The sequence below is a fragment of the Branchiostoma lanceolatum genome, chromosome 2, assembly GCF_035083965.1.
Source record: "Branchiostoma lanceolatum isolate klBraLanc5 chromosome 2, klBraLanc5.hap2, whole genome shotgun sequence".
Taxonomy (NCBI): Eukaryota; Metazoa; Chordata; class Leptocardii; order Amphioxiformes; family Branchiostomatidae; genus Branchiostoma; species Branchiostoma lanceolatum.
Window position 1 is genome coordinate 6,080,322 of NC_089723.1, and position 14,104 is coordinate 6,094,425.

Sequence of the window (14,104 nt, forward strand, 5' to 3'; positions counted from 1 at the left end):
GGTTCGTTCTGCTAGTTCACTTTAGTGACGCTGAAGAAGAGTGATGGATGTCACTCGAAACGTCCGGAAATAAATCTCCGAATTTTTATCCAGTTGTAGAGTTTGAATTTCTCCTTATATATGCTCCAGTAGGCCACTTGAAATACACCAATCACAAACTCCTTAGTAACTCTGTCCATTCATCCAAGTAAAAGTAACATTCATGAACAATGTGGTGGGGTTCAGAAACTTTATTGTCACTAAATTACCCACATTGGTGGCAAAGCATCATAGTACTTGAAACATACGGACGATGTACTAAGGCACCATGGAAGGGGTACAGAAGTAAAAATATCCAAGATCGTCACAAGTCTCGGCCTAGTCTCGTGTTCTCGCGAGACTAGGCCACTCCGTGAACAAGACGGACAGGAGTCGTCGAAAATTTGGAGGTGCGTATTTCGCTAACCTTTCCTAAGTCACTGTTTGAAGAATGTTCTCGTAACTATCCAAGACAAGCGTGCATTCACCACTAGTACTGTGCTATTCTGTGAAAGAACGAACCGTAAAAGTACATGTAGATAGATCATACCGGAAATGATCAACTTGTTAAAATGGAAGACTAGCTATATAGATGCATATTTCAAAGGGCGAAACCGGGAGCTTGAGAAAGGTTATAATTCTGCCTTTCTACATCTGCTTGGAGATTATGTCCCCTGCTCCTTCCGGAACTACATAATGTTGGACGTCTCACTTGAAACGCGTGTAGAGAAACTCGATGGTGTCCCCATCCTTCACCGAGACCAGGTCCACATCTAGAGTAGGATAGAATGATATAAACAAGCAAACGTAACGCAGATGATATAGAAGACGGTGATGATAATAATGACAATCTTATATGTGGGACAGATGAGGTTTCATGAAGGTCTTTATATCATATGATCATCTATTCATCTATCTATCTATCCATCTATCCATCTCTCTATCCAGCTATCTATCCATCCATCCATCCATCTCTCTATCCAGCTATCTATCCATCCATCCATCTATCTATCCATCTATCTATCTATCCATCTCTCTATCCATCTCTCTATCCAGCTTTCTATCCATCCATCTATCTATCCATCTCTCTATCCATCTCTCTATCCATCTCTCTATCCATCTCTCTATCCATCTCTCTATCCAGCTTTCCATCTATCTATCCAGCTTTCCATCTATCTATCTATCTATCTATCTATCTATCTATCTATCTATCTATCTATCTATCTATCTATCTATCTATCTATCTATCTATCTATCTATCCATCCATCCATCCATCCATCCATCTATCTATTAATCTATCCATCCATCCATCCATCTCTATCTCTCTAAATATATATATAAAGATAGATAGATAGATAGATAGATATAGATAGATAGATAGATAGATATGGATATAAATATACGATCTATATATGTACGAATATACGATTTCAAGAATGCTGCCCATCTTCTGTCATAAAATGGCTTCTTCAAGCCAATTCCACAATATTTGAACCACGCAGTTTACTAATATGACCGAGCAAATCAGTTTATTCCTTTGTGGATCCGTCGTCCTTAGTGGTCATTCGGACGGTCACAGTGAATAACATTTTTAGACAATAGACCGATCCTGTCGAACACCAGATCGAACGTATAGAACCCCTAAGAAATGGGACAGGGAGCGTGGCTTTGGGATCGGTCTATTGTTCGTGGGAGGGTTTTGAACATCACATCAAGTCGATGCCAAGGTATTTTTTTTCGGAAAGTGAAAAAAAAATGGAATCACGTTGGGTAAAGAGTAAAACGAATATTCTCTGACTTACCACGATGGAAGCGATTTCTCTCGCCGTCCCCAAAGCCCCAAACGGTGTAAGATTCCGCTGCCGGCTGCAGCTCTTTCAAACCGTTGATGGAATAGATGAAGTGGGACCAGTTCTTGCCGGACCAAACGGCCTCAAACCTACGCATACAGAACACCGATCCCTTTATTTAGCTGTCATCAAAACGAGGAACATCTTTGCCAAAATCTTATCACTTTGGTTTCTAATGGAAAGGCCTGCCACCCACAAAGACTGAAAATCCATGAAGATCCTAAGAGTTACTTCGATCACCAATGGATTGAAGGAAGGATAGAATAAATGAAAGTGAAAATAGCCTACTAGGTGGAGTTCCGGGAAGTAATGACACATACACCCTCCTCTTGCAGGGCCGAATCGCTTTAGGTATTGGTGACGCAACAATCAAACAGCTTTCATGGCTTTCAGCCAATCAGAGGAGTGCCACAAGCTCTTCGGAAATCCGCAAAGGTCGCAAGGAAGCTATCAGCCAATCAGGTTACGTCTTACATCGCTACTTTGGGTTCAGAACAAAATAACGGCTGTTTGTGCCAAATAAGGCTAGCTCATTAATTATCTATGAGCAACGGTCAGTAACGTCACCAACACTTAAAATCTTGGACCAAAAGAGCAGGGTCAATGCTGGAGGCTTTGTTGCCGAGCGATTCGACCCTTCTAGAGGTGGGTAAACACATGGCGGTGTACTTGTAGCGTCTTTACCACTATATCTTCTGTCTTTCCCATGTCTTAATCATCTCACTTTCTTACAGTTCTCCTCTCCTTCCCTTCTTATTTTACATCACGAAACAACTTACTCGACGGCGCCATCGTGAGCCGCCTGTAGCATCAAGTTGTAAACAGAGGTGCCCGGTGGAACCATCACCTCGTTCACTGATATACCTGGCCAGCTTTGGTCCATGAGACTCGAAATTTTCAGTGTCACTTTTGCTAACCCATCTGTAAAAAGAGTTGAACTTTCTTGTGATGATACTACTGTTAGTTAAGGGTTAATGACCCGCCCCGAGGTGTATATGGTGTCATAACGCCTGGCCATGTGCTACAACCACCGAATAAAACCACCGAGTGAGCGAAGCGAACGAGGTGGTTTTATGAGGTTGTTATAGCACATGACCAGGCGTTATGACACCATATACACCGAGGAAGAGGCGGGTCATTAACGTTATTATCATATAGCTTATCCAAACTGACGCATATAAGAGTAGACAATTTCTGTTTGACGCATAGATCCCTTATACTATTAAGAATGCATGTCAGAATTCACATTTGTCCTTTATCAACAGAAGATGATGAAGAATATGTACAACTGTGGCCTGATTTATTTATTTCAACCACACAGGATAGGAGGGTCGGTTTCAGGTCAGTCAGAAAATGTTATCATTGAAGAATCTCCCTGCAACATGACCTCAGATAAACCTGAATAGAACACAGGTTCTTTGGCCAGCAAGAAATGGAACGCGCGGAACCTTAGATAGAACGTGGTTTCTTTGGCCAACAGCAAATGGAACACGCGGAACATTTTTGGGAATTTTAGATTTGTTTTCCCTTTTTCATGTATTCTAAGGAATTTTTAGGAATTCTTAGACAGTAAAGATTTTTTTAAACAAGGTTAAGAAAAAGATTCATCAAATAGATACCCCCTCTACAAAATGCAACGATTATAAAGATTTTTTAAACAAGGTTAAGAAAAGGATTCATCAAAAAGATAACCCCTCTGCAAAATGGAACGGTTGTGTTCTGACATGACGTCAATAAGTGGTGTGTTATGGCGTGATAACAGACCACTTATTGTGGGCAATGGTGGCTTCTGATTGGTCGACGCCATCTACCTATGTGATAATGATCGTTGGTTACTTAGCAGGGATTTAATTGTGCGGTTGGGAGAAAATGGAGTCGTTCTTAGTTCGCGGTTGAAACAAGATAGGCTGGCAGAAGACACAACGAGCAGTTTGGCGGTGGTTATAAGTTCTCGGGGAAGAGAATATCGGAAAACCGCGCACATTAAAGTAACAAAAGCAAAAAAGAACTAGTCATCGACATAAGGTTGGGATTTAAATGGTTCTCAGCCACAGTTTCCCGTCATGGTTACAAGTAATGAGCTGGGACGGACTTCGCTGCATTGAGATGCCCCCCGTCCTTGTATATATGTAAATATATAATTACTAACAACACTAAAAGTTTCACTTGTCCAGTTCTTGCACATGTCATTGTCCAGCCCTCTTTCTACCCTTTGTTTGCACCTGTTAGGCTACACCAAGTAATTTTTATGGATGACGTCCGCGCGCGCGTTGATTTTGGTCAGTTCCCAGAAAAAATACAAGAAATTCCGCTTCCTGTAACTATGGCCAAAGAGTTACGACAGTGCCGCAAATCAATGGGATATGGAAAGAAACAGGACAGGACAACAACTGCTGCTCAACTTCAACTGAATTATTCAAATTATTGCTGTTTTCATGATGAATAAAATAATCGTTAGTTGTTACACTGTTCTCTCATTCAATTTGTGTCCTGACATGTGTCGTCGACTATTATATTTCAAATCTAGGCATCTTGTTTTTTTCGGCCCTTCTTGTTTTTTTTCGCGCTCTCGCATTAGATTTAGGGTCTCCGAAGGACGTCATCCATAAAAATTACTTGGTGCAGCCTTACTAACACTTGCGCAGCTGCTAATAATCCGCCGAAAAGCTGGTTGAGCAGTATTGAAGATGATGATGAATAGTTTCTATGAGCAAGCACTTGTTCAAAAGGGGACGAAAAAGTCGAATTTGTTCTTACCCTTTGGATCGCTGGGTTTGGGCAGGAACGCAACTCCTTTGTATTTCTCCTGTCCACTCATCGCTCCGAAATATTCTCACTAAAGAAATGGAAACAGTTTATCGTAAGAAGAAAGAAAGGTAAATAAAGATAGTCAGTAACTTGCCACTATGTTATATCAAATATGATTATCTAAGATATTAATAACTGCTTTTACCATGATTTTTCCCTGAGGTCATTCGACTCAAACATGGTTGGCACCCAGTTAATTTACATAGTACCCTCAAGGTACGTACCAAGTGGTAGAGGGTAGAGGCAAACACAATTGCAAGCATTGCAATGTCATGAGAGCTCGACATAACTGACGGTGAGAGACAATAGCACAGACGCCAGTTACATGCGCCCTAGGCATTGTTTTGGCGCTGGGTTACCTAAAGGCCTAGTTAATGGAGTCTAAGTACAGACAACTTTTTGAGACAAAAATCAACTTTTCTCCGAGAAGCTCGAAACTTAGAATTCATATTGTTGAAGTGGTTGACTGTGTTGCTATTGTTGATCTACTACCACTAACGACACTGCGAACGTACAAAACGTGTTTAGGAATTTTCATTACTAGACATGCCTAAGTCTAGACAGATTAGTTCCAAATGGGTTCATCCCAGCCACACGTAGCCAGTAAATTTCATTAGTACAGTGAAACCATGACTAAAGTGTAACAAAAATTCTAAGATATGTAACTAAAATCGACAGGTACCCATGGCATGTAGTACTTAGCCTTCCCAAGGGGTTTGGGGTACAGAGGGCAAGGATTGGACAGGAGAGTGGCACTGCAGTAAGGGAAAATGATAGCCTTTGGCGGCCTAACTCACCTGGTACTGTAAATGCAGAAATGTTCGCGGTGGTTTTATGTTTGTGGTTTTCGCTGTGACCGTTTCACCGCGAACTTGAAGCCACCGCGAACATTTTTGTCCAATACTGTAGCAGTATGTGACTATAGCGCTGCCGCGAGCTTAAAACCACCGCGAACTTAAATGCATTTTCAGTAAATTATTTTCCCTGTTTGGCTAAATTTTACAATTGTTAAGCCAATTTTACAATTGTTAAGCCAGTGGTGTTACCAACTTAGTCTGGTAGATACTACATTATACTTGTATAGAATCATTTTATGATTTAGGTTCATCATAAATACAGGACAGGAAAATTGGAACTTAAGTGAAACACCGCCACCATCCCTTCACACTTGTAGGTTGGCACATGTGATTGTCTACACTGAAATTGAGAAATAGCATCAACGGTGTGGCTAAACCAACCTCTACACCTACAAATCATTGAGAAAAATTCTGTGTGGAAACTTTAACACTGTTTCTCCACATAGTAACACTGATTAGCAACTCACCAGATGACAGGTTTCAGTCCAACAGAAGCCAGTTGTAAAAGTGCCACGTTTCTTTCTAACGTGGCAGACTGACTCACTACCACGCCCAGACTACCACACCCATGCCCTCCAACCCAATTCAACTTTCACCCTTACACCTGAGCAAGTTTGTGGCTATGGTACTTGAATACTGATGTATTGAACTACTGTAAATGCATTCAAGTTTGCATGGCTTTTATTTCGTGGTAGGGAGAAAATGGAGTGTTCGCGGTGGTTTTAAGTTCGCATTTGAAACAATAGTAGCATTACAGTCATAGGTGGGCAAAAAGCTTTGCAATGATATTAACTTTCCGCTAAAGAGTTCACCGTGAGAACCGCAAACATAAAATCACCGCAAACATTTCTGCATTTACAGTATGTTCCAGCAAGCCACTTGAAATACACCAATCATAAACTCCTGTAAATGCAGAAATCTTCGCAGTGGTTTTATGTTCGCGGCGACCATTTCAGTGCGAACTTAAAACCACCGTGAACATTTTTGTCCAATACAGTAGCAGTATGTGACTATAGCACTCCCGCGAACTTAAAACAACCATGAACACTCCACTTTCGCCTCAGCGCGAAATAAAAACCATGCAAACTTAAATGCATTTACAGTACTTAGTAACTCTGTCCATTCATCCAAGTAAAAGTAACATTCTTGTACGATGTGCTGGGGTTCAAAAACTTTATTTTCACTTAAGAAACCACATTTGTGGCAAAGAACTTATAACCGAGGGTACCAATTCTTTGACACAGACGTTGTACTAAGGCACTCTGGAAGGGGTACAGAAATAAAAGTATTCAAGACAAGCGTGCATTCACCACTGTGCCATTCTGCAAGAAAAAGAGTTGTAAATAAACCATATAGGAAAAACTAGGATGACTGGCCATGTAAATAATGTCTGTTGGCATATTTCAAAAATGGTTTGTTTGTTTGTTGGCAACTTTCTTGTTGGTCTAACAAAATGGCAACAGTGCTCTTAGTCATGCAACAGTTGCCTTGGTACTATCTCTAGCGAGATACAAGTGATAAAGGTGACCCTCACAAAGATATCTTTGGCACAGTCACATTTAAGTACCTTTGCCGCAGGAGCAAATGGTTGTTCTCTTTACCCAGACAAAAGAAGTAATGTCTAACACTGACTTAACTAAGGTATGTAAATAGCACATGAGTTTGTCTGTTAGCGTTATGCAATTAAGTCGCTGATGTATAATACTGAGAAGGGTGTTACAAAATCACAGTATATGTATACAACTGAATAGGCATGCACTACAAAAACAATACAAAGGGCTGCTAAAAATCCATGGTACCAAGATTCCCACAAGGCACATTGAGAAAACTTCAGTACATGGACAGCTAAAAACACAGGAGAACCTACAAAGGAAAGTATATAATTCTGTGCTCCTTGGTCGAGAAGTCTGCATCTGATTCAAACATTATTTGTGCTTGTAAATGAAGTGACACAAAATGATCATTCTGGTTAAAAAACATTTGTTTCAAGTCTCGATGTTTGAGGCTAATACGACTGATCTTGTAAGTTACAGGCCATTCTTCACTAGATCTACCATTACGGCTTAAACAAAGGATTATGGAGTAAAATAAAAAGGAGTAGACATTGTGTCAACCTTGGAGCACAGAGTACTCAATTATGTCACAAACATATACATGTTCCAATCGACTTGAAATACTGAAGGATATCCTCAAAATGTGTAACAAATGCACTCAGTCTGTTGGTTGTCAAAATATAAAACTAACCATTGGAAATTTCTAACCAACATCACAATACACCATAGTGATGCAATGACTCAGTGGAACATGAATATACTTGGTACAATAAAAAATTCAAGAACTGATCAAAAATATTATAGTGAAGATAGATTTCAGTGCTACAAGCCAGTGCTAAAATTACAAAAACTTGATAGCAGATAAAATCTATATCCACTGATATTTAAGAACAGAGTTAAGAAGTCAGGCTCACAGATATAAAGGAACTTGCAAAGTACTTTCATGAACAAAAATGTCTTCAATGCCATGTATGTTCATTTACGATTTTTAACAGTTGTGGACCTTTTTATTGTGAGGTGCCTTGTGTGGACGATACATGTATGTCCTTTAAGCTGTGTGTGCGTGCTTCAAGAAATATGCTCACATCCAGCTTTTTTGATACTCTGCAGAAATCAGGTAAGGGTTACAAATGGGGGGGGGGGATTGAGGGAAAAAAGACAAGGGAAGGGGTTTCAGGGGTGGGGGGTTGAGACAAGGAACAAACAAACAAACAAACAAACAAAACACAAGATGGGTGCTCGTTGATTACATCGCTTATATAATTGGCACATAGTTTGTCGAGAACAACTGTCAAATCTGTGTCCAAGGCACTTTAAAAAAAGTTTGAGGTTTGAGGTCTGTTTTTTAAAAAAGTGTGCATGCCTTGAACACAGCTACACAGTTGGAAACTTGGAATTCAACAAAAGCCTTTTTAAAAAAGAATCTATTTTCATTCTTCTCAGCACGTTTTTTCAGTAGCACCCATATTTTTTTTCTAAACAAGACATACAAGGGGACAATTTCAGGGAATTTTTTTTTGACAAACGAACAAAAACATCACATGAACACTGATTTCTGCAAGAGACCAAGCATTCTACAGGTCAGCCTCACACATTTTGTTATTCTTAAATAAACTTGGACAGGTCTCTTTCTTTGACATCATCAGGACTACAGTTGAGAACCAAATTTGGTAAAGCTGGTCACCTTTAGCTTCTTATATTGTAATCTTCAGGTCCAAAACTTAGCAAGAAAACACAGCCAATGTTTACACCAGACAAGCCCAAATTTTGTCACTTTTTGCTTCTTATAATGAAATCTTCAGGTCCAAAACTTAGTCAAGAAAACGTGGCAAATGTGTGAGGTTGCGCTGAAGCACGTTTAGGTTCTTCACTTCCCAGGACAGGTGTTGGCCTGAACGTCCACCAGAGTCACCGACTCGCCCAGGTCTTGGGGCTTGCCATTGATGCTCAGGTTGCGGATACAACCCTTGAAGCTCTTGTTGGTCGTGGCAGCCTTCTGCTCAGAGGCCGAATCTGGGGAAAAACATTGAAGTTGAAAGTTTGTCAATCACACAAAAATATTTCAAGACAATTCAAGATAAGAAAACATGTTCCCCACATGTGGATGCTTGATCATCTTATCATTAGATTGTAAAGGAAAGGCATTAATGGTTGATGAAGGTTAGACATCCAGGTAACCAAAGTAAAGTTGAAAGTTTGTCATATACATGTAATACATACAAAAAGGTATGGTAGTCACATAGCCTTTTTGAGGCTGTAGGGACAGTGGGTTGTTATGCACTGTGTCTAGGGCACAGTCATATGGGGCCCATCCCTCTCCTCCCACAGCCTTTTGCCTCCCCCAACTAAAGTCAGATACCCATTTCTACACCAGGTTTGTGTGAGCAACGTCGTGTCAAGTGACTTTCCCAAGGACACAACATCTAGCCAGAAAAAACAGGAATCGAACCTGTGACCTTTCAATTCCATGTCCGCAAGGCTAACCCCTCGGCCATTCAACACCATAAAAAGACTTCACCAGACAAATGACTGTATTACTCCACAAATAGTTTCATTAGGTTGGTAAAAGTCACTGAATAAAAAGACTCTTTTTACACAACCAAGTGATTTATTCAACCAACATTTCGGTGACCATCTGTCACCTTCTTCAAGGTATCTCTGACTGGTTCACATAGCAATGCATCACAGGTGTCCTCGCTCGTACTGTATTACTGATCTTACAACCATGTACCAGAGGAAAGGCATGCAAGTTAGCAGCATAAATCCATGCCATACCTGGGTATCCTCCGATGTAGAGTGGGTTCTTGGTGTCCGCTGAGGTGGAGGCCTGCTGACTGGTTGCAGGAGGAACTGCAATGCCGTCCACCATAATCTCCAGAATGTTCTTCACCTTGCGGGCCTGCAAGAACACATATTCATTTGTTAAACAATTCAAGAACATGTGTGAGACACACCTGCTCACAACAGATGCATCAGTAGCACAGGAAATGTGACACAACATCCTGGCGGCTAGACACTGTATGAACTGGAGCTAACTACACATGGACTGTTCATAAGGTTATATTTTCTAATGCTGCTACCTAGATGGAACTTTTGTTTCTGTCTTGTAGGTTATACAGTATATCATTTGCTACGTGTTCTGTGATGTGTTATGTGCAGGTCATGACACCAGCAATAGCTGCCTGTATCACATGTGTATTGTGTCGTTGTAATTCCAATAAAACTAAATCAAACTACAGAGTTGTGCATACCCATATCACGGTGGTCAAAATGGCCTTGTTTTTTCCTAACTTGGAAATCATGAATATTGATAAGGACTCGATGTCAATCACTCCTTTCACTATTGGCAACAGTAGCTGATTGGTTCACACCTTTGCAGGCGGGATCCAGATTTGTTTTGGTTGCACCAAGCCGTGTAGAATTTTCCCCGCGAACTTGTCCTTTTCAAATGCGTGCCTTGTCTCCGCCCCCATTGTTCTCCGGTTGGCACATGAACAATATCCAAGCTATCATGTCAGTTATTCCCACATTGAAGCTTCGTACAGACACCATCGTTTCAATTCTTTCTGAGCTATATTTTCGTCCATCTTACCTCACAAAATACGAGAGCTTTAGCCACTAAGAAATAGCAATTTCCGCCGTAACTCACAGCCATTCCCGGGTCCTAGATTCCGCGCCCAACGCGCTGGGTAAGGGGCCCAACTCGCCGAAATGACAAACAAAACCCCGGCATTTCCTACGTACATTATCTGCGCCTTTGTTTGAACACACACTCAAAATCGACGAAGTCATATGTTCCTATATTAGACGAATCCCGTGTGGAAGCATGCGACCCGATTACGTAACGCTCCCCTTATTTGAACATGGCGTCTTTGATCAGGAACTCATGAACCGGTGTGCCTGACCCTGTACCGACACAGCTACTCATGATAAATAATCAAAACCTACGTTTTCCGATTTGATTACACATTCTTTCTAGTAACAAACTCCTTACATTTTCTAATTTTTGTAATGAAACGAGGTCACAGTGCGTAATTCAATACGCGTGGTAGCAGCGCACACGCCAGCGTCTAACTGATGCGCCGAATGTGTCGGTTTGCGCCGACATACACAAACCGACAATCTTTCTGGCGGCTTTGGTTATAAAAAGTGCGTTCCTATAGGAGGAGTAAATTGTAAAAAAGATACATATTAGTAAATGAAATGCTGGGAAACATGGAGGCTGAAGACAGTGTTTTTCTTTATCAGCAGAACTGAATTAGACCGGAAATTCCCTTTGTTTACAATTACCGACGCCATGTCTGTTTTCTCAACCTCCTTAATGTAACATACTTGTGGGTCTCAATCTGGACAATTTTTTCAATCATTTCACCCATGTGTCTTCCAGTCCCAAAAATTACCGTTCGGGTGTTTTTAATTTAAAGGTGTGCGAAGTTTCTGTCCGTACAAACTTCGGTCACCCGGTCGATTTATACAATCATAACAATATTAATGTTTCAATTTCTCGTGCCGACAAAACATTTCATGGAATGTCTCCTATGAAACTTCAATGATACCTAAGCGATTTGCTTACAGTACAACTTAACGAATAAACGATCTTTTGATGCTTTCTTGAGAGGACTGAATAAGAATTCACTACTGAGGTCTTTGGTAGTTGAAAATCGCGGGCAATTATCTCGCTTGGCCCGCTCGACGAATACAATGGAAGTATTTCTCACTCATTTGCATCTGGCTTGTGACATGGCCTAGCGAAATCTTCTGATCTTCGCCGACGCCTTCATTATACTGGCCAAACATTTCCTTTCTACCACGTGTAGTATCTGAATATAGCGAACCCTTCATATTCTGGCCCATATCTTTTAATCTACAAAGGATAATTTGACAAAATTCTCATGATCGAAATAACAAAACCTCGCCGCCATTTTGATGACGTAGTCTATTTGTTCCATGGTGGCTCACGGGAGATATGGACAGAAATGTGACCCAAAATTCTTCAAAATTCCGTAGAATGATTTTAGATTTCACAGACATCGTCTTAAGTTTCATAGAAATGAAAAATTATTGGTATAAACATTGACAAGGACTTCAACTAATGTTTAGTACGTAAATCAGAAAAAAATCCTTTGAGCAGCGGCTACAAAATTGAAAGTTCAGTCACCGGAAGTAGCTTGGCGTACGTTCTCCTGATTAACGTACTATTTTCAACGCAGTGTATAGCTGTCACTTTTATTCGTACATGTATTTGAAAAGCCAACATATCGTCTTTGTAGGTACTTCTTGCTGTTTCTTGACACGGCCATCGGTTCTTGCGTTATTTTGAGATACATTTTGCACTGTGTACTGGTATAAAGCTATGAATGCAGGGTCGCGGTGGGCACCCCGCGGTGCGGTGGGCGGAGCAGACATGAATAGCGTTGCGGAAAAATGCATGGCAATTGGACCACCGTGTATCTATTATAAAGTTATCCTGGCCCAGGTACATTGTATATGTAGGACATAAAACCATAAAACACACCTCCACTTTGTGGAACTTCATGTCACAGAGGCTGAACTTGCTTCCCTCTGGGTCAACGACCTCTGGGTCATAGGTCACTTCAAACAGTGCCGGTCCATTGTCAACTCGGAAGGTGATCTGAAAAGAAAGGGATGGCTTGTCAGCTAACATCATCATAATTATCATCCACTAAAGCCCCTGTCACACATCAGGACCTAGCCAAGGCATGACTTTGCTCCTAAACACTCACTAACCAAGGTCTGCGCTGAGTTGGGAGTAGAATGGAATCCATCCTATTCTAGCTTCAATTTGCTTCTCTCATCACAGCCAACCAGAATATGACTTTTGGGAATTTGATTTTTCACAAATTATAGCTTGCTGGTGCAGATGACTTTTAGAGATTTAGAGGCAACCATCTTTCAACCATGATCTGGAGAAGGTCAGGAGGCCATGGTCGGCTATGTGTGACAAGGGCTTTAAACTTTATCCACTTGAATAATGCAAACCAATAATGCAGAAGAAGGCCGACTACACATGATCATTGTTCCTCTTCCCATTTAGGAAGATTACCCAGCATGCCATTGCCAAGATGGCTTCTCTCCAGCCAACAGCTGTTCTTTCCAGCAACAAACAATTACATTTCGGACTTTTTTTCCTTTTCAAAAGGAGAAAATATCACTTTGTAAAGAGATAGGGGAAAAGGGGAGGTTGATATGGGGACAATAATTGATTTTCACATCCAAGAAGATGTCAGAATGCAAGGATGAAGCAAGCAAGAAACAAAGCACAAGCCAAGAGGACAAGAATCTGAAGTGGTACCACAGGCTGTAGCTAAGATTTCCTCCCTGGCTAAATTGGCATTTTGATTTTTTATTGTTTTCTCATTAACGAGTTAAAAAGAACTGTCATTGTACTGAATATTGATAGCTGTGTAGGAAAGGATTCTACATGATATTTTTTACCATATAAACGACCAAATCAAATTTCATTGCCCCTGATATTATTGAAGAGAATATGCTGTAACAGCATTATGATACATACAACTGCAATGAAAGTTTTCGATGTGCATAATGATGAAAGAACTCTACATATGATTTCTTGGACAGTATGATGACCTCATCAATTAAATTTCATTGCTCCTAATATTATTTTTTATTAAGAGAAAATACAGCACTTTGATACATACACACAACAGGAAACTAAGTGCATAATGATGAAAATTATGAAAGCTACAAAGCTAATTTTGCCAGCGAGGAAACCTTCAAAGGGACAGACAGTTATGGGTAATTGGTTGGAAAAGTTTTCCATGCAGGGTGAAGTAAGAAAGAGAGATGTGTAATGTACATCAGAAGGTTGGATTGCTCCTGGGCCATTATTAGCACGCAGAGTGATCTGAAGAGACGAGAGGAGAGAAGCACAAAGAAATTCCTGTTAGGTACAAAACAACTGCCGAGCCACATATAACTGCACAGTTTGCTTCACTATCTGTCAACTTGTTTGCCAATTTCCTGGGAAAATTCAGA

The 14,104-nt window shown here is 40.6% G+C and overlaps 2 protein-coding genes across 2 annotated transcripts in view; both read right to left on the reverse strand.

The window, feature by feature from the left end:
• Nucleotides 1-210: 210 nt before the first annotated feature.
• Nucleotides 211-6,133, reverse strand: LOC136427277 (uncharacterized). Its single transcript, XM_066416088.1, has 5 exons — nucleotides 6,002-6,133; nucleotides 4,627-4,705; nucleotides 2,649-2,790; nucleotides 1,822-1,958; nucleotides 211-791 (listed from the first exon to the last, which is right to left on the reverse strand). The coding sequence occupies exons 2-5, from the start codon at nucleotides 4,685-4,687 to the stop codon at nucleotides 727-729; spliced, it is 405 nt and encodes a 134-aa protein (XP_066272185.1). The 5' UTR covers nucleotides 4,688-4,705; nucleotides 6,002-6,133; the 3' UTR covers nucleotides 211-726.
• Nucleotides 6,134-6,693: 560 nt separating this feature from the next.
• The window catches only part of LOC136426559 (laminin subunit alpha-2-like), a 90,385-nt gene continuing 82,974 nt past the window's right edge, over nucleotides 6,694-14,104 (reverse strand). Inside the window, exons 65-67 of the mRNA XM_066415224.1 lie at nucleotides 12,603-12,719; nucleotides 9,863-9,986; nucleotides 6,694-9,100 (exon numbers count right to left, since the gene is read on the reverse strand). Coding sequence (XP_066271321.1) covers nucleotides 8,955-9,100; nucleotides 9,863-9,986; nucleotides 12,603-12,719 — 387 coding nt within the window. The 3' untranslated portion in view covers nucleotides 6,694-8,954. The remainder of the gene's footprint in view (nucleotides 9,101-9,862; nucleotides 9,987-12,602; nucleotides 12,720-14,104) is intronic.

Coding starts and splice junctions, on each gene's coding strand:
- LOC136427277 (XM_066416088.1), bottom strand. CDS start 4,687: ATGAGTGGACAGGAGAAATACAAAGGAGTTGCGTTCCTGCCCAAACCC. Junction 1,959..2,648: donor GCTCACGATGGCGCCGTCGA/GTAAGTTGTTTC, acceptor CTGTATGCGTAG/GTTTGAGGCCGTTTGGTCCG. Junction 792..1,821: donor GAGAAATCGCTTCCATCGTG/GTAAGTCAGAGA, acceptor ATCCTACTCTAG/ATGTGGACCTGGTCTCGGTG.